This window comes from Myxocyprinus asiaticus, chromosome 13 (genome assembly GCF_019703515.2).
Source record: "Myxocyprinus asiaticus isolate MX2 ecotype Aquarium Trade chromosome 13, UBuf_Myxa_2, whole genome shotgun sequence".
In the NCBI taxonomy this organism is placed as follows: domain Eukaryota; kingdom Metazoa; phylum Chordata; class Actinopteri; order Cypriniformes; family Catostomidae; genus Myxocyprinus; species Myxocyprinus asiaticus.
In genome coordinates, this window is record NC_059356.1 from 20348936 (window position 1) to 20373597 (window position 24662).

The 24662-nt window shown below is 38.2% G+C and overlaps 1 protein-coding gene across 1 annotated transcript in view; it reads right to left on the reverse strand.

Moving 5' to 3' along the window:
• Positions 1-24325, reverse strand: part of LOC127450174 (caspase recruitment domain-containing protein 11-like) — a 47086-nt gene extending 22761 nt beyond the window's left edge. Inside the window, exons 1-6 of the mRNA XM_051714032.1 lie at positions 24168-24325; positions 9563-9781; positions 7178-7315; positions 6241-6566; positions 3713-3892; positions 3468-3614 (exon numbers count right to left, since the gene is read on the reverse strand). Of these exons, the coding sequence (XP_051569992.1) occupies positions 3468-3614; positions 3713-3892; positions 6241-6566; positions 7178-7315; positions 9563-9767 (996 nt within the window). The 5' untranslated portion in view covers positions 9768-9781; positions 24168-24325. The remainder of the gene's footprint in view (positions 1-3467; positions 3615-3712; positions 3893-6240; positions 6567-7177; positions 7316-9562; positions 9782-24167) is intronic.
• Between the last annotated feature and the right edge of the window lie 337 nt (positions 24326-24662).

The following is a 24662-nucleotide window of genomic DNA, read 5'->3' on the forward strand; positions in this document are numbered from 1 at the left end:
TAGTGGAGATGATAGTGGACTTAAGGAGATACCCCCAACCATCCTGAACAGCATTGCGGCAGCAGTGGAGTCATTAAGGTTCCTGGGCTCTACCATCTCACAGGACCTGAAGTGGGACACCCACATAGACTCCATAGACTGCTATGAAGAAGGCTCAGCAGAGGTTGTACTTCCTTTGCCAGCTTAGGAAGTTCAACCTGCCACAGGAGCTGCTGACACAGTTCTACTTGGCCGTCATAGAGTCTGTCCTGTGTACATCTGTAATTGTCTGGTTTGGTTCAGCCACCAAATCAGACAGAAGGACACTACAAAGGACAGTCAGGATTGCTGAGAGGATTATTGGTGCTCCCCTGCCCACCCTCCAAGACCTGTACATCTCCAGAGTGAGGAAACGTGCAGGTAGAATCACTCTGGACCCCACACACCCTGCCTACTCCCTTTTTGAACTGTTGCCCTCTGGCCGGCGCTACAGAGCACTCAGTGTACGGACAACCAAACACAAGAACAGTTTTTACCCTCAGGCCATTTATCACATGAAAAATTAAACTGCCTTCAGGACTCCCCATAGTGCAATGATGTAAATAAATATCTCATGTACATATGTAAATTCACTCATATTTAATTCCATAACTGTACATACCCCTACCTTGCACATATATTATCACTTGCACGTGTACATACGCCATTCTATGTTATATGTCCTATTTTTTTTATTTTTTATGTCTATTTATACTCTTACCTTGTTTTATATTCTGTGTCTCACTGTAATGTTCTGAGCACTTTCTTGTTTCTCCTATCACCAAAAAAATTCCTTGTGTATGTGAGCACACTTGGCAATAAAGCTCATTCTGATTCTGAAGAAGGCTGTTCCAAAGAGTAAGCAGCAAAACTATTCTGCCTTCTAAGACACCTAATTTTAGGGATACATTAAGGTAGCATTGTATGATAAGGAAATCCCAGAAAGCAATTGTGAAAAGCTCACTAAAGAAATTCAAGTTGAAAGAAATATCAAAGCTACTTGTATTTTATTACTTATAGAAAAATATCAATTTTATAAAAATATTACTATTTTACCCAATATTTGTGTGTTATGTATTACTATAGTTATTACAGCAGTGCTTCTCAGCTGGTTTTGGTTCAGGATCCAGATTTTGCACACAATATCAAATCTGTGCCCATATTTAATGTAGCATCTGTTGTATTTTCTTTTACCTTACATAGTTATGTTCATACTTTTAAGGATAAGAGCATGTCATGCAACCTAATGCTGGCATCTGCCTTATTTGGCTAGCTAGCATGGGCTACGAAGTGACAGATACATTTCCACCAAAACGACTAAAAGTATGGCTGGATGTACAGCCTTTGACATCAGCAATAAAAGATATGGGAGGCATATTCTCCCTTTTTAAAGTAAATAAACCTATTTGCTTTGCAACCCGAAAGGCACAATTATATGGTAAGTATTTTATATCCATTTAGCATTGTTTTTCCCTCCTGTCATTTTAAAACAAGCCTGTGACCAACTTTTGGGTTCCAAACCACCAGGTGTATTACAATATATTGAGTTGTTCGCCTAGCAACATGCTAACACCAAACTGTATAAAGTGCAACAGTCTGGTTCCAGAAGTAAAAATCCCATTCTTTTTTCCATAGGGGAATTTATTTTTTGAGGATAACTTATTAATCTTTAAAGACAGACTTACCAAGAGCTCAGAGGTTGCTAAAGGGAAAGTTCACCAAAAAAAGTAAAATTCTTTCATCAATTACTCACCCTCATGCCATCCCAGATGTGTATGACTTTCTTTCTTCAGCAGAACACAAATTAAGATTTTTGATGAAGAATATTTCAGCTCTGTAGGTCCTTACAATGCAAGTGAATGGTGACCAGACCTTTGTAGCTCAAAAAAATCACATAAAGGAAACATCCATAAGACTCCAGTGTTTCAATCCATATCTTCAGAAGCGATATAATAGGTGTGGGTGAGAAACAGATCAATAGTTAAGTCCTTTTTTACTCTAAATCTCCACTTTCACTTTCAGTTGTGGCACCACATGTGACTTTCAGATGTAAACGTGAAAGTGGAGATTTAGAGTAAATAAAAGGACCTAATATTGATCCGTTTGTCACCCACACCTATTATATCGCTTCTGAAGACATGGATTTTACCACTGGAGTCTTATGGATTTCTATGTTTCCTTTATGTTATTTTTGGAGCTACAAAGGTCTGATCACCATTCACTTGCATTTTATGGACCTACAGAGCTGAAATATTCTTCTAAAAATCTTCATTTGTGTTCAACAGAAGAAAGAAAGTCATACACATCTGGGATGGCATGAGGGTGAGTAAATGATAAGAGATTTTTCATTTTTGGGTGAACTATCCCTTTAATTGATGGAATATGCTTCTGTTGAAGCCATCAGTTTGTGATATTTCAACTTCTTTAATTAAAAAAGGTTTTTAATAGTGGAATTTGTGGTGAATTACTACACTACCCATGATCCTACAGAGAAAGATCCACCAATCAGATATTTCACGACAAAGTGCACCTAAAGAGCCATGCAGCGACCAACTCACACAATACACTACTTTTGTATTTGTGTATATGTTAAAATTTTGCAATAAACCTAAACAATATTGAATGATTCCATCATTTTTAACTCAATTAACTAACTGGCAATGCTTCGTGGGATTGTAGTTCATTCCCCCTAATGAATAACATTAATTACGCAGTCTTATGCCTTTGTCTTTTTGTTTGATTGTCAAATACTGTTTAGCTTCGATTCAACATTTGTAATGTTCTGATTCACCACAGAACTGGTTGGTTTGGTTCATGGCTTAGAACCAGTGGCGACTGCTTTAAGACTACATGGGAAGCACGGCTTATACGTAACAGAAACAGTTATGTATGTGATTGACAATATCGATGGTCAAGCAATCGGCAGCTCAGAGATACACATGCAGTTATTTGCAAACAGACGTAACACATTCATTTCAACTTTTAGAATCGGATATTTTGGCTAATTTGTTGCAAAAACAGTTTTGAGCTTAGTTAATTATTTCTGTTTAAATGTGTAACTGCTTGAGTAGCAGTAGCAACTTTGCAGATCCCACAAACAATAGTCAGTGCTTCCCTAGCACCAGCTGTCACTGCTTAGAAGTCTTTTATGGAGAATTTTATGAAATCCTGTTGGAAAAAAGGAAATATATTTCTGGAACCAGAATGGCTGAAAAAGTGGGCGAGCAGTGTTGCGCTTTGTTAGAATCATGTTTGTGAGTTGAGACTCCTATTTGCTCCACATGATGAGCACTACTGGTTTCTCAAGAATTTTAAATCAGTCATTTAAGAGGTTCAATTTCAGGAAGACAGTACAGAAAGGCAGCTCAATAGGTTTTAGAACAGAACTTGAGTGTTCATCTGAAATGAACAGAAATGGTTATAAATGGAGTAAGGCTGGTCCTCCTGACCTTGTCCCTGAGCTCCTCAGCCTGTCGGACCTCCTCATGCAGGTTATAGAGTCTGTTGACAAGCTCCTGACGATCCTCCAGAGCCTCCTGTCGATCATGCTCCAGGATATCCAGGATGGCCTTGTCTGAATCAGGTAGGGGTCCCGGCTATGCATGAAAGAAATAAAAGGAGCATAAAAAAACCCATCTGAAAATGTTTGCTTTTCACTGTCTTCCATATACTGTGATGTAAAAAGGATCTTCACCTGTATGATGGACTGCAACTCCTGGAGTTTGATCTTCAAGACCTCATTCTCACGCTCCAGCTCAAATATCTGCTCCTTCCGAGGTCGGTTTTCAATGTCATTCTTCAATTTCAGAGACTGCCTCCTCTCCATTTTACACTCCTCCTCCAACTTGTTGAGTTTGTGCTTTAGCTGGTCAATCTGAAGGAAATATTGAGATAACAAGCAACATTTGTGTTCCATTAGCATTTTCAGACCATGGGTTCCCTGTGGGTTTTCAGAAGAGTGGTTCTCAATTTATTAGTGAAACAGGGTCTGTGGTTAAAGGAAAAGTTCACCCAAAAATGAACATTCTCTCATTATTTACTCACCCTCATGATATCCCAGGTGTATATGGCTTTTTTTCTTCACCAGAACACATTTGAAGAAAAATAGAAAAATATCTTTGCTCAGTAGGTCCTCAGTAAGTGAATGGAGATTTCTCTTTTTAAGCTCCAAAAATCACAGAGAGTCAGCATAAACGTCATCGATACAACTCCAGCTGTTAAATTAATGTCTTCTAAAGTGACACGATCACTTTTGGTGCGAAAAGATAAATATTTAAGTACTTCTATTTAACTCTAAATCATGCTTCCTTTCTGCAGCGGCATGTGCGTGTGATGTAATCACAATGACATTTGAAACACACGAGAACTGACGTATGTTTCTTCACAGCTGGAAAAGCAGCGCTGTTTACAAGTGAGGAGGAGGAACGTTGTACAGTAGCTTGGTTTGTTTTGGTTTAGATCTGTATTTATCTGTTTCTTTACTCACAATGGTGCATTTGTGTGCTCGTCCTGGATGTCTCAACCGAGTGGAGAACATGAGATTATGTCTGTATCATTGCAACTCGAATATATCACACGAGACCGTTTGGAGATTCATCCTCTCCTGAAGTGTTGGATTTTAGTTAAAAAGTACACAAATATTGATATTTTTCACACCAAAAGTGATTGTGTTGTTTTAGAAGATATTAACTTAACCGCTGGAGTTGTATCGATGATGTTTATGCTGACTGTCTGTGATTTTTGGAGCTTTAAAAGGGAAATCTCCATTCACTTTTATTTTAAGGACCTACTGAACTTGATATTTTTCTATTTTTCTTCAAATGTGTCCTGTAGAAGAAAGAAAGTCATACACACCAGGGATATCATGTGGGTGAGTAAATAATGAGAGAATTTTCATTTTTGGGTGAACTATACCTTTAACATTACTTGCGTCTTTCTCGTGCTATTTTGAAATTGCTGAGTGCTTTAAAAAAGTTAAGTTGCTGCTTAAGGACAACAACAGTTGTCCGATTTGTCCAACCTAGTCTCACAGAATGAATGTTTCTATACTGACTTTTACGTGCCTAACTCTACATTTCATTGCAGTTTTCTGGTGAAATTAACACTAGAGGCGCTACAACAAACGTGTGTTTTATTCACTTTCACACAAATCACGAGCACAACGGCTGATTATTTCTTATATAAACATGTATTTTTTGCACAATTACTCACACACTGCATTGTTATGATATTGAAAAACAATACTTTTTAATGCTTGAGTTACAGACTCACCACCATTTACATTTATACCAATGTGAATAGCTTCTGTGGTGGCTCACCTCATAGAGTGTTAGACTTTGGACTCAGAAGTCCACGTTTCGAGACTAGTCAAGCATTCAAGCTAAGATGTGAGATGAACGTGTCATAGAAGCGACACGAGATGACGTGATTGCTTAAAAAATTTGCTTTTCATTTCTCGTTTTGTTTTAGGACACTACTGGTTAAGTTTAGGTGTTAGTTAAGTGTAAGGATGTCTGTTTTGTTCACCTCTCATTTGATTTTAGATCACTATTTATTATATTTAGGTTAAAGTTTTTGGTTAGGGAGGTATGTTTTACTCATTAAAACCTCCATCTAATATTCACCTTAAAAACCTTGTCTGATAACTACACCATTTCACCCACTTTTGGCACCCCCCCACTGGACATTTCACTGGGAACCTACAGGCAAATGTGTAATAAGGCACGAAATTTTGTTTTTCAAAAAATGGTCACGTAATGTACGAGAAACCAGGCTCGATTTGTCATGCCTCCAAAACTTAAAGCAATATTTAATTTCACGTGTTCACTGGTTCATTGTACTGGAGCGCATTAAGGAAATTTTGAATAATATTTGGTATAGGCATTAAAAATCTAAAATTTAAAATATAAAGGTGGAGATGGGAAGGTTGAAGGATGCCGGAAAAATCATCGCCAATGTGAGGGCACCTTAAAAGCATCTAATCTTTAAGTAACCTAAAAATGTGCTTTGTGTGGTAACATCTAAATTAACTGGTTTTATTAAATTCAAAACATAATTTAATCGGACTAAATTTACCTGACAAATTAGGTTGCACCAAGTAATTTTTATGGGTTAGATCAAGTAGAAATAGATCTTTGAGGTACCAGTTGCAGGTTACCACTTATCAAATTAACTGAACAACTCTATTCATGAAAAAATCACCACCCTTGCATGGCCTCTGACCTCTAGCTGCAGGTCCCGGCTCCTCATAACGGCCATGTTCTTCTCCTCGCTGAGCTGGGCATACCGCATGGCCAGCTGATAGTTGTCATCCTTCACCTTAATGAGTTCATCGTTATAGTTATTGCGCTCTTCTTTCATCTTATTGTAGCGCTCCTGGAATGTAAGCAACTCCTGGTTGGCAAGCCGAAGCTTCTTGTGCTCGTCTTCTAGCGTGCGGCATTTGGTCATGAAGTCAACCCGCTGCACATCTTTAGCCTTGGATTGCTGCTGCAGCTTCATGACCTCATTCATTAAAAACTGGATGAGCCCTTCCTGCCCCTCTTCCACTGCAGGTAAAAGATGAATTACAGTCAATCCAACACTACTGCACAAATAAGTTCCATGGTAATACAATGGTTTTAGGACACTGTATCATGGTTTCACCATGTTTTTGGGATATTTACTACAGTAATACTATGGTAGTCTTTGAAGTACTTTGGAGTACTACATACTGTACCATAGTATATGGTATTTAGAGCATATTTACATAAATAGTAGAATTCTTTCACAATCCAGTCTTACTCATCCATTTAAAAATAATAACAATTAAAATGTTTGTTTTATAAAGAAAATAATACATAGGAACAATTTATATATGTCTACAAAACTAATTTCAAGCATTTACAGTAAGCACAAGACTTGAGATAAAAAGAAACATAAATGCAGTCAAGTTTGTCAAAATATTTGACTGGTAGTGTAGTTCCACAATATATTTCAAAGTACCATGATACTGTATAATCATCTGATACCATTACATGTACCACAGAACTTTTTGTAAGGGTACTGCATAAATCTGAAAGGGTGAACAGGGGAAGCAGCTGGAAGACAGTAACAAACGTTTTAAAGGGATGATTACAAGTCATTTATATGTGTGCCTTTTCCATTTTAATTAGCTCACCAACAATAGTGGAGCATCTGCGAGTTGGCTCCTTCCCTGTAACGAGTTTGTAGAGGTCAGGGTAGTACAACTCCAGACTCTCCAAAAACACCACATAGCCCCGCTCCCCCTTTGTGTGTAGGATATCTAGTAGCCGACCTAAAAACAAAAACAGTTAACCATTGCTTTTGTTGCATTGTAAAAAGTGCAGTTGTTACCTTAAAGGAAAGGTTCACAATAAAATTAAAAATCTGTCATTCAATCACTCACTCTCATGTTGTTCTAAACCTGTATGACTTTATACAAAAGGAAACATTAAAGAATGTACTGGTCCCTCTTTTCCACACAATTACAATGAATGAGCTTTCAAGCTTCAAAAACGATGCAAAAGCACCAGAAAAGTATCATAAAAGTGGTCCATATGACATGGGTGCCATATTCCAAGTTTTCTGAAGACATATGATAGCTTTGTGTGAGGAACAGACCAAAATTTAAGTCGTTATTCTCCGAAAAATATTCACATCCACTCAAGCTTTCCATGGCTCGATTTGTTAACGAACTGTTCTGTTGAGTTGAATCTTCCCAATGAATCGGTAGATGCAGTTCTCAAAACTGGTCTGAATGATTCATTCACGAATCAGACTGATGCAATTCTCGAGTTAACCTCACTAACTCAGCGACCCAGTTAACAGATCACTAGAAGAGAAGATTATCAGTGAATAATGACTTAAATCTCAATCTGTTTCTTGCCCAAAGCTATCATATGACGACTTTAAATATAGCACACAAGTCGTATGGACTACTTTAATGATACTTTTACAGTGATTTTGTGTACTTTCGGAAGGATAAAAGCTCCAGTCTCCATTCTTTGCAACTGCATTGAAAAAAACAACCAGTATATTCTTTAGAATTTCTCCATTTGTGTTTCATGGAAGACGCTAACTAAGACTTTTTATAACACTGATGACGTTATGACCATTTTCTATGCTTTAAAGTGAGTCAATCTCAAGTGTTATTATATGGAAATCAGTGATTGCCACATTCCTTAATGCTTTGTGTTCTGCAAACGAAAGAAAGCCATAGAATGATGTGAGGGTGAGTAAATGATGACAATTTTCACTTCTGGGTTACTTTAAGACACAATTTCTACAATTTCAAATCTTTTGACTCCAAAAAATTCCTTTCACTGGTGTCATACAAAGCAGTCAGGTTGATTCAGTCATGTTAAACAATAATTTAGTTAATTAGTCACATTTATGAAGCACATATTTCATGTTATCTGACAAAATGTTTGTGTGTGTGTGGTGTTAATGTACTATAATCTGAATTTCCTGATCTGTCTTTGATAAAGCAGTGCATTGTATTTTAACTCATAAGACAAACTCATAGCACAAAAACACTTGAAAGATCTTCTGTATTATGTACCAGACTGCCAGTCCCAGATGTAAAAGAGAATCATTAGGGGGCTGTGAAATCTCAGCCGTGGTAAACAAGCTCTTTTATTTGCTGCTTTGTGACAAACAAATAGCGCAGACTTTGGCAAGCTGCTTGGGTGAAATCCTTGTCATCCATTTCGCCGTTGGCCATTGAGAAGTTGAAAAATGATCCGGGGGTTCAGGAAGGAGTCGTTGGAAAAAGAAAAGCTACGGCAGCAGCTCGGGATTAAAAGTGTCCATTCATCATCACATTACAGCACTGGAAAACTACAGTGAAAGATGGCTGACCGAGTAATTGATTGATGGTGTGATTTGCATGTAAATGTTTTCGGCTTGGAATTTGCATTTTCATATTCCATCGTTTTTAGTATTTTTGTCACCAGCATGTATGAATGTTGATGTCCTGGCAATATGACAAAAAAACCCCAACCTTGGACAGATCCGTATAACAACATCAACTATACAATATCAGAGTTCCCACACTTCTTGACGAATGAATCTACATTACTTTTCCATGAACTTTCCAGTCATTCGCGGTAACTAGATAAGAGATTGCTTGGCTGATTCCTTTCCAATGGTATGTCATGTACCAGTCTTTGGAATTAACAGATTTAAATTATTACACTTACCAGTGTACAGAAGTCTCTAATAAGACTCTAAACACAGAGACGTATATTATCACGCTGGCTAGTGAGTACATTTTATTCTACACAAGCACTAAACATATCATCAGCACTAATTTGTAGCTGCTGAAATATTCTAGGGCAGAGTAAAACGAGACAAATTTATATTCACTACAGAAATTCCCATGACTTTTCCAAGACTTTACTTATTTCCATGACTTTTCCAGGCCTGGAAATCACAATTTCAAAATTCCCTAATATTTCCAAGTTTTCCATGACAGTGGGAACCCCGCAATATGCTTAAACCAATAAACACACTAAATCACTCAACTCACACAGTATCCTACCTGCTCGGTTGGCTTTTGACTCCAGCAGGCGAGAGTTCAGCACTTCGTCTTCATCCTGCTCGTCGATGACTTTGCATTGCCGCAGGTACGAAGTCAGTTTGTTGGGGTTGATGAAACGGCACAGGATGTACCTGTTTTTCTCCGCATTTTCCCACAATGTCTCTCCATAGTCTAGCAAGTCCATCATTGAGCCTCCGTTCTCCATACCTGCAGAGGCCTCTGTGAGACGAGAATGATGTTTGAGACACTATTTCAACACTTCTCTCACACCCACAGCATTGACAGCACATCAAGATTAAAAATAAAATTGTAAATGCAAGCACAAAGAGTAGATGTGTCCATTCAGGCAAAAACATGCTTTAATTTGTAAGTTAATGCTTCACCACTATAGGCAGCACTTTATTTCATGCAGGCAGCATGGATGACCTGCTGCTGCAGTGGTTCTGTGCTTCATCATGACACATTTGTGCCTTACCACGAGAATTTGTTTTTTTTTTTCTGTGGTATCACAACCTCATTTTAGACAAAGTGTAACAAACCATATCTTTTTTTAAAACCTTGCGGACAGTGGCTGTGAAGTTGTCAGAGCACACCACTGATAGACTTCTGAGTAGCTGAACTGTGGGCAGGGTCTGAAATTAACACCTGCCAAGCTCCAAATCTGGGTACATTACCTATTTTGTTGGTTAATTTTGCATCACACGCAACTCTGGTGGGCACATTTTCCTTTCTATCAGTTTGTGTCAGTGTTACGAGGAGGAGGGCTAATCAGCCGGGAGGGGGATAAAGACTAGCCGGAGGCGCCAGTTCGAGAGAGAGAGACGCACGCGCCCACGTTGCATATGTGTCTGTGTTTGTTTACGTTTGTTTTAAGTTGAGTTTCTCATTAAAACTTTGTTTACTGTTCTGCCGGTTCCCACCTCCTCCTTGCCCGTCCTTATCGGTTACATTGGTGCCGAAAACCGGGTGGGAGGAGGGATGCAGAGTCCTCGGCGCTGCCATCCGCCAGGGGAGGAGGACTGGGGACGGAGTGGGGTCGCTGCCGGCCACCGTCCGCCGAAGAAGTAGAGGAGCGGTTCCGTCCGCAAGGGGCCGGAGGATTCGCTGCCATCCGCTGGGAGAGGAGCGAGCTGGTGTCCGCCAGAGGGCCATGCGACAGTGCGTCCAGGAGCCGGCGAGAAAGTTTTTCTCTCTCTCTCCTCTCTCTCTTTCTGTCGTTCCACCTCATTCTTTCTCTCTCCTCTTTCCCTCCCCTCATCTCTCCCAGGGCTCCAAAAGGCGGGGAAGACCTGCCCCCCCCCCCCCCCAATGCGTCATGCCGGGGAAAGTCAGTCATTTTACTAATATTTTTGAATAAAATTAAGCAATATCACACAGGCAAGAGTGCTGTTGTACCAACACGATCAAGCAGGAAGTCGGCATGTTGTTTCCGATATTTCCGGTACCCTAGGATCGGCCTCACTATGCCGACAATTCGAAGTCTTTGAGTTTTTGTCTGGCCTGTGAGCCATTTTGGTAAATATCCTGCCAAAACAAAAATTATTTTCCCGTATACTCATGATGTTTCATATTTTTCTTGATTTTCTGTGGGATGTAAATGTTAATGTGCAGTAATGTATTAATGCGTGGCTCTGTGCATCGGGTTTCTTTGCATATATTTTGTAATGAGATGTGTTGAAGGTGCAGTTGAACCCCTTCGGCTGTATAATAACAGCATTGTTTTCCAGCGCTCCATGTGTCTTATTAAATCAAATCATTCTACTGATATGCCCACACAGGCTTTTGCATATTCCTGCGTATCTATCACCCCACACTCTGCACTGCTGCAAATGCGATGAAGCTCATGACATCTACCCTTTCGCTTTTGCCCTGCTGGCTTAGGAAGAGCTGCATATGTGAGCGCAAACTTGCCGCAATGGCATCACTTCCCCATTCCAACAAGACAGGAGTCATCTGATCCGATATCAGAGGGTGACATGGGAGGACAGTTTCTGGACAGGGCTAAGTTAGTCTAAGCCTCAGACAGCAGCACACCCTCAGACTGCCAACAGTCAATTCACTGACAGTCTGATGCATATTGCACATAAAACTGGAAAGAACTTTCTCTAACTGGCAAGCTTCAATCTGATTGGCTGTCTTTATTCAACTTCTATGACTAAAGGCTTTTTCCAGGAGTAAAAAGTTTTAGTAAACTACCTGGAAACAAAGTTGCGGGTAGGTACAAAGTTGCGGGTAGGTACAATGAGCACTTTTATGGATGAACTAGTCACTGGCAGTGCCGCATTAAGGTGGTCCTGGGCTCCGGGGCTTATTGTTTCGCTGAGCCCCTGTCAGTCATGAGGGGGTAGGCGTGGGGGTTAGAGCGGAATGTTTTCACTCGATGATCATGCGCTACAATCAACAGATTTATCCAAAATAACAGAAAGCCTAAAACAGTCAAAAATCTAGTTTTTTGGGCCTGGGTAGCTCAGTGGTAAAAGACGCTGACTACCACCCCTGGAGTTCACTAGCTCGCTAGTTCGAATCCCAGTGTGTGTTGAGTGATTCCAGCCAGTTCTCCTAAGCAACCAAATTGGCCCGGTTGAGTCACATGGGGTAAACTCCTCGTGGTCGCTATAATGTGGTTCGTTCTCGGTGGGGTGCGTGGTGAGTTGAGCGTGGTTGCCGCAGTGGATGGCGTGAAGCCTCCACACGGGCTATGTCTCCGTGGCAACGCACTCAGCAAGCCACGTGATAAGATGCGCGGGTTGACGGTCTCAGATGCGGAGGCAACTGGGATTCGTCCTCCACCACCCGGACTGAGGCGAATCACTACATGGCCACGAGGACTTAAAAGCACATTGGGAATTGGGCATTCCAAATTGGGAGAAAAAGGGGAAAAATCAAAAAAAGAAAATCTAGTTTTTTTGTCACATATCATAAACATACACACAAAAGATTTGTTATTGTTTGAATGAATAAAAAATGCTGTTTTGTGGGCAATTTCCATATCAAATGACTAAACAGTCATGACAATATGTTTTATTGCCTGTATGATTTGGCCAAAAGTACTTATTTCGGTCATTGACCGGGTGTCCAGGAATTTTACAGGACCAAAAGTGGCAACCCTATAGTCACTATACATGTCAGACAGTCTCTTCCTGTCTAAGTGGGTGGTTCTTGGCCAGAATAAGCTCAAAGGTGGGAAGACAGGAGACATTAAGCTGTCCAGCCTAAAGCAGGAAACAGATTTAGGGTCATAACCTTTGTGTGGGCTGCAGCTTTAATAATATTAGGCATCAGCACCCTCTCCTGTTGTTTAAAAAAGCAAAAACAATTACTCATCTTTGGAAATCAGGGAAACGAGTAGGAGAGTGTGTCAAAGTAAAGCTTTGAAAACCGTGGGGGTAGGCACATACTCCCACGGCCAACACGATCTTCAACGCCGACAATGCTCTTGTTTGAATGACTACTGGAAACACACTACAGGTTTCTCCCCTCAGATTTCAGCACACTGGCTGACTAACAAAGATACTGCATTATACTGTCATTCATCACCATTTGTGTTCGAGTCAGGAGGTGACTCAGCCGAGTCACAGTTCAGCATCACACGCAGAGGTTCATATTCACATACACAAACACGCAGTCCACCCCCACCCACCTTATACCTTCACCAGATTTCCTCTATAACTTATTTTGAAGTAAGTGAGTAAGACCGCGCACTCTACTTCCTCATTTCATTAGCAGGTGTTTAACTCTGCCTCTTAAAATAAAAAATGTTGGGAGAAGTTGTGTTTCTGTTGTGCACATTTAGTTGCACAGCAGAAGTGATACTTGTTTTGCAATTTATTTAAATACAGATGAGAAGACTGTGTGTCCTGCAAAGTATTGTAAATGTTAAGTGTGTCATTTTTTGCTTTATTGAGCTGTTTCTTTTCCAGTTTAATATGCAGAGACAAGAAAGCCATTTGAAACAAGCTGGTCTCATTGAATCATGTTACTATGCCTACATTTTCGCAAAATTTTACATGGCTCGTTGTACATACTGTATTGTAACACTAGAGGCGCTACAACAACTTTTATTCATTTTTACACAGATCACGGGTAAAACGGCAGATTATCAGTTTATAAACATACTTTTCACCTTGTTCCTCACACAATGCTATCTTATGACATCTAAAGACTTTTACTATAGTGCATGACTTGTAAGGCAATACATTTTAAAGTTTGCATTACACAACCGACTAGATTAACAAGCTTGTTCAGATGTAACCAAATTGTGCAGTAGCTCAACTGAAAGGGCGCTGCACTTGCGATGCAAACGACTGGGGTACAAGTCCTGAAGAGCACACAAATCGACATGTGAGCCTAACAGCACTAGTTAAGTCACAAAAAAAAAAAATTAATTACAAACTACTAATTATTACTCTAATATTGTAACCAAATTACTAACTTTACTGATTACTTAATCGGAAAAATTATCACATAACTAATTACTTTTAAGCTACTTTCTAAAACACTTTTCACAGAAAAGCATTTGTTTGTCTGCTAAACTAATTAAGTTAAAAAAAAAAAAAAATTCTGCCTTGTAAATTGACTCGTTAGGGGGCACACACCCTTCAGCTGTCACAAAACACAAACAGATGTACATGCATGAATTATGTAAAACATAATGAATTATGTAAAACATAATTCATGTTTTAGATGTATTCTACATATATAATATTATTTTAGAAATATAAAGAAATGGAAAGTAATTAACTTAATTGAAAGTCAGTAACTATAATTTGATTACAAGAATTTAAAATGTAATGCGCTGAACTACTTTTTCAAACCCACTTTATTTAGGTGTCTATTTATTTTAGGTGTCTTTAACTACTTTACTACTGTACTTAAGCATTTGATACAGTGTACTTATTATGTACATATGTGTTGTTGCAGTGTACTTACATTTAACACTTACATGCTTTTAATTACATCTCTTAACCTTATCCCTAACCCTAAATCTAACCCTACCTCAAACCTTTCCCGAAACCCTAACCCCTAACCTTACCCCTACTCCTAAACCTACTCGAACCTCAACCTCAGTAGCAGCAAATGTGAATTGCTTGATGCAAATTTTGCAGAACAAGCAGTTACACAATAAATACATTGTATGAAATGTAATGTATTGTTAGTACATAGTAATAAAGACACCTAATATAAAGTGGGACCACTTTCTTAAAAAAAAAAAAAAAAAAAAAGTAATTACATTACAGCAATTATTTACTTTGTAATTAAATTAAACCCAGTGCAACAGTGTCATAGAAGCTCCACAAAATGATGTAACCCTAACTCAAAAAATAAAATAAAAATAAAATATGACATTATCAGTTGGGTTCAGGTTTGAAGATCAGGTTAGGGAGGCCAGTTTTGTTGAGCGCCACACAATAGACATCTTACCGTGGAACTGCCATGATTTGTGTAAGGAACTACATAATATCGTTTTGCAATATCAATGACACCACATTCTTCTGTAAAAACCGGCGCTATTATTTTTCTGTTTGATTGAGCATTCCGAGCTGCCCAAGATAGCAACATTGTGGGATATGGGATATGTGAAAAAGAAGAATTTCACTGTATATGTGCAAATGTATAATGTGTGATGAATAAAGAAAATTATTAATTATTAATTATTATTAACATTGACTCATCCAATGGCATCTCTTTTTCCATTCAATGGCTGACAGAGGGAGTGTTCGGGAATTTTTGTTATTTTTGCAATTCTGTTTGGTGTTGTTAGTGGTGCAGAAATTACATACTTCAGCTTTAAAATAGAATGAAAAATTGCAAAAACACAATTTACAATGCATAATAGCACTACTCTAACTTTTATTCTTCGGCATAAAGGACACGAAAAATCACAAAGACATGATTTTAAAATCATGTTAAATGTTCAATGAGCAGCATCCAAATCAATTCTATTGTTTTCTCTTGCAGAAAAGCAGCGAAAGTCTGCGTCACATCTACAGGTTTGTCTGTCCCTGTGGGACCCTGCTTCAGTGTTTTTCAGTCATGTTGGAGAGCAGTGTAAAACCAAGCTAGCGGAAGCCCTTACCACGTGCTCCCCCGGCTCCGTCCGATTTTAGAACAAACCACAAACCAAAAGTACCTCATCAGCCAATGGGCTGCAGCCCTGCTCCTCCAAGCTACCAGTTCAGGGGAACTGCACCAAGATGTTTTGTATAAAAGTGAAACATGTTGAAGCAGATCTGATATGAGGCCCTGACCAACCCTCTTCCACTGACTGCGATATTAAAACTCTAAACACCAGGATACAATGTAAACTAAATTAAGAAAGTGCTGATTAGAAAACTAAAAATAGCCTTTAGTAAGCAAGATGAGTTTGCATCATGAGTTATTTCTGCAGGATATTTTTGTACTGATGCAACAAAAACGGACTATTTGTTTTCAAGTCCAGTTTCGTAAACACGGCATTACTTGCTTAAAGGGATACTTCACCTAAAAATTTAAAATATGTCATCATTTACTCACCCTCATGTTGTTCTAAACCCGTATGACTTTCTTCAGTGGAACACAAAAGATGTTATCCTTAGTCACCATTAGGGTTGCAACAGTATGAGATTTTCATGGTACGATAACCATCTCAGAAAATATCACGGTTTCACGGTATCACAGTATACGGTATAACACAATTATTATTTTTTTTTTTTTGGTTGAACAAATGCTTTATTATAACTGAAACTTGAAACAATTTTTTTTAATGGAAGTATGTGTAAAAAAAAAAAATTTCCTTTTGAAAATAAATAAAATAAATAGAATAAATAAGAAAGCTAACAGAAATAATAATAAACTGAATTATAAACATAATAAAAAATAGCATGTAACTATAACATGATATATAACTAAAGCATGTTAGTTTACATGTTAGCATAGCATATTAAATTAACTACTAAATTAAAAATAACATCAGCTGTGTGAGCTTTTAAAGTAATGTCCTATGATTATTAATAATTAACATATACTGCAGGTGCGCAACAGTGCAGCCAGACTGCTCCTGTCTGTACCTTTAACTCAGTGGTTCTCAACTGGTTTTGCTTCAGGATGCAGATTTTAAATTGGAAATCAAGTGGCGACCCACTATAGTAAAAATGTAACCTGTATTTAATGTATCTGGGACGCATTTCCTTTTATGTTGAATAGTTTGGTTTTCAAGTACAAGGACATGCATCAAGTGACATTATTTTTGTTGGTGATGTCAACAACAAAAGCGACAGGAAGTTTTTTCTCCCTCCTTTTAAAAATTGAAGTGCATATTTACTTATATGAGTCCATTATTATCCCATTTGTTTCCTAATTTCAAACAGAACATACATATTACACAGGAGGAAAGGCTCCTCATTACCATGGTTAGGTCAGTGTAGCTAGTCTTAAATAATAGTAATAATAATAGCAAATTAAAGGATTTATGAAAAAATAAATACTAGCTGAAACACATCCTGAAAAATGCCACTGTTGATATGAAATGAGGTCTAATAGATTCTACCTTTAGATGATTTCATATGACACTATAACATACTGTCAAAATATAACAGTTACTTTTACTCATGTAGAATCGTGAAACAATTTTGTAAAGGTGATGATGCATAATGATTTTATTTTATTTTTTAGCGCATAACACAGTGTTGCTCTTTTCCTCCTCAGTGCTATTTGGCATGTCAGGGCTGCCTACTGTTTGAGAGGTTCGACTTGACTTCCTCCGTAATGCTTTAAACTAGAAAAGTCTCACTAGAATTGAAATTGGTCACATCAGTTTTGAGGTCTGCGCTCTGCAATATCGAGGAAAGCCCGGCTGTTGCACGCGCGCGCCAGAGAGAAGAGCAGATCATGATCGCGAGCTGGTTCCGTTACACTTGTGCGAAAGTACAGATGAGAAGCATTTAGCTGATTGCGAGGTTCATTAAATCTTCCTTGGCAGTCCTAAATAGACTATCACCTGGGCGGCCGCTGAAATATCTTCAATGGGAGAACCATGTCATTGTTCTTTCCCTGCTGTCCGCAACCCAGTCCGAACAGACCTGCAAACCACCAGTTGAGAAACACTGCTTTAACTCACACACACACTCACTTATGTCAGACCCCCTCGCCTCGTTTCTCTCTGACATTTTCTCCGCTGCTTGTGTATGTGTGGCGCAAGTTAACGAGTTTGACAGACAGTCCAGGAGGAGAGGAGATGCGCACGCGCAGGTGAGATTCTCCGTCCGGTTGCATTTTTTCTCTCAATACTGTAGATAAGCAAATGTACATGGTATGAAAACCATCAATTTTCATACCGTGGTATACCGTGAAACCGGTATACCGCTGCAACTCTAGTCACCATTCACTTTGATTGCATCACAATGAAAATGAATGGTGACTGAGGCTGTCCCAGTCCCTGTCATTCTGTCTAATACCTCCTTTTGTGTTCCACTCAAGAAAGTCAAACAGGGCTTGAAACAGTATGAGGGTGAGTAAATGATGATAGAATATGATGATTAAACATTATGACAGATTCTTCATATAACGGCACAAATTTGGGTGGTTTTAAACTCTAATAACTGACTTCAGGACCTAATTGTTTTAAAGCTCATATAAAATCAGAAATATGCATATTTAAAGCTGTAGTGCTGCATAACTTCTGTACCACTAGCAACACCAAACAAAATAAAACAAGTGGTGTGCAAAAGTTGCCGCCACAATGCTAGGGTGTTGCACAATGCTACGGTGTTGCACAATGCTAGGGTGTTGCACAATTTTATGGTGTTGCACAATGCTAGGGTGTTGCTATAGGATTGCTAGATTGTTTCTTACTGGCCCGAGTCTAAAGAGATTAGCTGCTGTTGCTTACTCAGCCCCAAGTCTCTGTGATTTTATGGTCCCTAGATATAGCTTGAGTTCTCCAAATTTAATCTATGGGGTTTTCACACATTTTATCTTGCGCCTTTTATTGTCCATAAAGGCACCTCTACACTAGAGCTTACGATGCATTAGAGAACACTGCGAATGCACTGATTTCAATGGGGATGATGCGTCGGAAGGACGGAGAGGGAAACGGAAGGGTTTGCAATAGTGACGCTCTGTCATGCGACCAAAAGTTGAGAGCTTTTAAATTTTTGCAGCAACACTGTCTGACGTAGGCATGCATTGACCAATAACAATCTTGGAAATGCGGGACTAGTTGCTCTGTGAAATCGAAAAAAACATGGTGGAAAAACTCAAACATGCAGTGTATAAATTCCTTGTCCCTTATTATTTTTCTATGCCAGGCTAAAAAGATAGTAATTGTAGAGCGAGAGCATGGAAAAGTGTTTCGATGTTTACTGGTACGTTGTCGAAAAGATATATTTAAGATAGCCATCTCTATCCACGATCGCCACTGCATTACTGCTTTTTTTTAACTAAACCGCCTTTTTCCACTGTGGTACACGAAATCCAAACGGACCTTTCTTTCATTGTTCAGAAAACAGGTAGCTCCACCTCAAACTGACACCATTGGTTGAGCCAAAGTTGCAATGTCAATCTCAAACAAACAGAGCAATGTTGATAGCACCACAGAGGCACAGTGTATTAACTTTTCAGGGAAATCAACATAAACATAGATTACTTACATTTAGCTCTGCACAATATGAGATTAGGATCAGTGAAAATATTTTAACATCAAAAATATTTACACACAACAGCTTTAACAAACTTCAAAAAGATCCAAATGAATTAGCTGACCTATAACGAAACAGACCTTTGTGGAAGATCCCACATTAGACTTTTCGTTGGTAAAATATTGACTGCTGATTTCTACAGAAAATCAACATATTATAAAACATTCAATTAATAAATTTACACAGGCAAATAAAGAAACAAACAAATAAATAAATAAGACTTCAAAGCTTGAGGTCTTAATGTCCTGTTGCTGAAATTTGGTATTGATCAGACGTGGTATTGGTATAGTTTGGTATTGACTCTTAGTGGCTGACACAAATAGCAGGCTTAGATCACAAACCACATTTATGAAAACATGATGATGGATTGTCCAGATGTAAACTAGATATTCTCAAAATGCTAATTGCTCAGATCAATGACAGAAATATGTGGCTCTGTTTCAAATAATCCCTAATGTATCCATTGTTTTGGATTGAAGATCAAGTCAGCACATTCCAGCTGTGATGCAATCGCTTGGAATCGGACACCAATTCCAGCAAGCACAAACAATTCCACCTTTGTTAAATAGGATGCCATGCACATGAACCTAAGAGCCAATCTGAGTATTTCCAGTAACTGAAAAGGTAGCATGTGTTTGACATGGCATGCTTATTCATGTGTGTTTGTGAAGTCTAAACGAATGGAAATCTGTGCTAAAACACTTATAGGTTATATAGAATTTTGAGATGAACATCAATACACTTATACAGTCCAGGATATTTTCTCTGTTCATACTGTATATAAACTAAAATACTTCATTTTTTTTAATGTAATTTTTTAAGGTATTGTTCACCCTAAAATGAAAATGTTATCATAATTTACTCACTCACATGTTGATCAAAACCTGTATGACTTTCTTCCATGGAACACAAAAGGAGATATTAAGGAATAGTTCACCCAAATAAGAAAATTATCTCATCATTTACTCACACTAATTCTTTCCCATATGTGTATGACTTCGGGATATGTGTCGGTCTGCAGGAGAGGTGAGCGGTAAGGCTCATCACCTGGGTTGTGAGAACTTTAACACCTGTCTCTAATTATAGTGATGGTGGAGGGAGACCTGAAAAGGCATGCCAGAGTCTCAGTGTGGGAGAGAGAGTGACCGGAAAGCCCAAAACATGACCACGCCCCCCCATGCCACAAACACTTAATAGAGAAGTGCACTTAGGAGGGCTGTTTGAAAGTGGAGACTTACAGTAAAAAAGGACTTAAATATTGATCTGTTTCTCACTCACACCTATCATATCACCTCTGCAGACATGGATTCAACCACTGGAGTCATATGGATTACATTTATGTTGCCTTTATGTGCTTTTTGGTCAGCGTTCACTTTCATTGTATGGACCTACAGCGCTGAAATATTCTTCTAAAAATTTAAGTAAGACATACACATCTGGGATGGCATGAGGGTGAGTAAATGATGAGAGAATTTTCATTTCTTGGTGAACTATCCCTTCAGGCAGAATGTTAGGGACTGACAGCCTCAATCACCTTTCACTTTCATTGCATCTTTTTTACAACACAATGAAAGTGAATGGTGATATAAATATTTAATGCAATATATAATGATTAAATAATTATAAATTGTTACATTGAAATAATTATAAATAAATATATACATTATAAAAAATAATTCAGATAATTAAAATGAATTACATTATTGTGGCAGATGAGTAAAGCATTGATAAGACAATCTAAAGATTGGCTTTAGAAGGCAATATATTGTTTATTTCCATATTACTGAACATAAGTCTATCATTGGCCTACAGTCCACTGCAATCCATTTTGCAACTGAATTCATCAATTTGACTGAGATAGATTTATTATAAGGGCTTTTCTAACGACACGTCAATTTAAACAAGCATCAGATTGATGCTTTTGGAGTGTCTCATTGGTTGCGTCATGTCATAAACATACCATTTTTAGGTTGCTGTGTCAAGTTTACAGTTACATAGTTTGAAACTAAAAAAAAACACGTCTTGAGATTCAAGTGTTCCGATTTGTGCTCCATCAAGCTGTGTTTGAATGCAAGAACAGGTTCTTCTCATCTTGTGCTGTTGATGGTGTCAAGCAAGCCTGAGTGTGGTTTGTTCTCTGTATAAGCTGCGCATCACCTATACAGTTGGAGTTTCGCTTACTGCCCACTGGAGAAAACAGGTGGGACATCAAGCTTGAATTGGTCCAATAGAAGGAATATTCCTTATTATGGTCCGGGGACATGATTAACTGCATACGTTTTTAACACGTTATTTTTTTATATAATTAATTGCACAGAATTAACCATATAAATCGACAGCCCTAATACAGCACTTTGGATGGATGGATAGATAGATAGATAGGATGTACAATTTCAAACACACCTTTTAGCAACATTACACAGTTACATATAGCCCAGTTGTGAACGGTTAAAAAGATTATGTCCAACAAATGCCTAGACATCCTGTGACACTGTATTTTAAGATTTGTTGAAGAACTATTGAAGAAGAAGAACTATTTAAACACCTCTGTAGTGATGCAGCCTTTGTTCAACCACGAAGAACAGATAATATCTCCTAAGTCAACAGCAGGTCAAAATGTTTGCCTTGTCTGAATTTTTCATACATATCACATTCATGGTCATTTTTGTATCACATAGTGTGACAATAACTTTATATTTTGTCACTGGTAAATTTCAATTAGTAAAGTAAGTAAGCATGCCATGACACGCTATTTAATTTGCTAGGCAAAGCTGAGGTCAGAAATAGGGCATCTGTTAAACTGACATAGTGGATCCTTGTCTATCCCATCTCTCAATGGTCACATAACATCTTCACACCATGCACATCTCACAGGCAGGGGATGCAGGTAAGGTTTGCCTCAATAAAGGGCAACAGCAATGATATGGCTGTAATTGCATTCACTATTTAAATGTAAGTAGAGCCTCGGTAAGAAAAACCAGCAGTGATTATGAAAAGAAGGTTTTTGTGTTAAACAACCCATACAAATATCAACTCAACACAGACCGCAAAAACGCACCAAATCGCATGACTTAGTGCAAACTCTCCACTAAAGCAACAAACTGATATTTGGAGCATTTTTGCTTTTGCATTTAAAGAAAAAAATCTGATCTGGGTTTATAGAACAATGCATTGCTACAGTTGCCCCTGAAAATGATCATTTGTTGGATGTATAATGTATGAAATCAGTTCCCCTCAAGTTCACACAGGTGCCAAAGCGGACAACCATTTACATGTTCCAGTAAGTTTGACACACAGAAACAGTCCAAAAACCTTGTCTTAATTGTTAACAGCTTTTCTGTTTCTTTTATTATTTACATTTGCCTAACAAACTTCTTTTTGTGAAATGTTTTGCTTCAAAAAGTACATTTGTGCTATCTTTAGTAAATTCCATTTGGTTTCATGTCTACTTTTAAACATTTATAATTGTGACATTTAATAAATAAATACAAAACATACAATGCCATACACTGCATCTCAACTTTCATTTCACTAGAGAGGTAGTTATTTTAATGCATTTTTACTATAATCAGATTTTCCTGTTTGTCAGTGGCTTAATGATGTCAGATTAATGTGGTAGTGCAATGAGCTGTACATGATCCCTTCAATGCAAGACTTTCCAATGTGTTCAGTGCAAGCAAAAACACAAGTTTCTCTCATCATTCATTTCACTAGGGCATGCATCAGGCATTGAGTTTATAGTGTTGAGACTGCAAGATCAAACTCATTACATCCTATTATTTGGCTATTAAACATGTAATGGAGGGTAAATGACTAATAAGACTAAATGGAAATATGGATTTTATGCATAAGCTAATCAAAATATGCTATTTGCCTTTCTGCCAAAAGGCTCAAATAACTCTTCTTAACTGTCTTCATGACTGTTTCAACAGTTTAAGGATGAGCGTAACATCACTTGCACTTGCAAAATTACTTCAACAACTAAATTCTTGTCGCATGCTATATTTCTACACTGACATACAGTCAAGAATACACATTTAGATAACCAAGTGCAATAATACTACCACTATAACTTTTTGTTAACAGCCTATACATTCAGTGGCGGTTCTGGCTTACCTGGTGCCCTAGGTGAGATCGGACGTGCCCCCCCCCCCAAATATATAAATAAATGGCACATTCTATTAACATTGACATTATACAGTATATACAGTACATAACTTAAATTGCACAATTAAATTATAGAGTCAATAAATAAAGTATATGGCGGAATTCTTACAAATTGCTGCTACTCTGTGCTATTACACCTAATCCCTAATTTAAAATGTAACCCTCCCCTCGTAGTTTTCATTGCTGCAAAATCATCAATGACTTGGTCATATCTGCCCAGCAATCACATGGTTGATACTAATTTTTGCATGACCACTAATAAGATCCTGTGTCATGTTGTAGCCTACCTATAGGCCTACTGTTTATCATGGTTATCTTATGTTTGTTCATAATGTAAGAATACAATCCATAATCCTAACCATAGAGTCTTTAAGGCTGAGTAGCCTGTCGGGGCACCTTTCTCCCATCGCGATCTTGCAAGCTGTGTGGGGGCAGGGTGGCACGATTTGGGGCACCTGTCTCCCATCGTGATCTTGCGAGCTCTGTTCAGGGGCGATCGATCAGGTACCCTGTCTTGCCGCCCCAGAGAGCGTTACCGCGCTAGGCGCCTGCCTATTTCGCCTTTGCCAGCATCCGCTACTGTATACATTAAGAACGGACACAACTCAATTTTATACGTGTGTCGGACGCGCGAAGTGCGTCGAAAGTTTGCGATCAACTTTTTTTCGGCTCTGAAGTTACACAGAAATGTTCAATTTACTTTAATAGCTAGTTAATGTAAGGGAAAGTTACATTGTCTTCTTTTAAAGAGTAAAGTAGCTTACCTGTTAAAGACCACTTCCTGGTGTTTAATTTGACGGATCCATTCTGGTTACATGAAATCTTCAGTTTAAAACAGCTGAACTAAGTCGCAACAGCTCGAGATAACTCGCTGAATAATCCCACCTGCAGCTGCATTGTAGCTGTCAATCAGAGAGCTGCTGCGGAGAGTGGGCGGAGTTATTGGAGTACATCGCTATAAACTCAAAGCACCATGCCAACAACGCAGCAAGCAGCAGTACTACTTGTTTGTAATGTAGTGTGTTTCCTACGAGCTAAAACTGCAGAAAAAAATATAACGGTTCAAAGTTGTAGCCTATGTGCACTGTAAATGAGAGAGAGATGGTTAAAGAGAAAATAAGTTACATTTACTCTGAGTAATATTGATATAAATAAAATGGAATATAAATACAATATAATAATATATATTTATATTTAATAATAAATATTACATATTAAAATGATTCCATAAATATTTAATATATATAAAATATATTGTC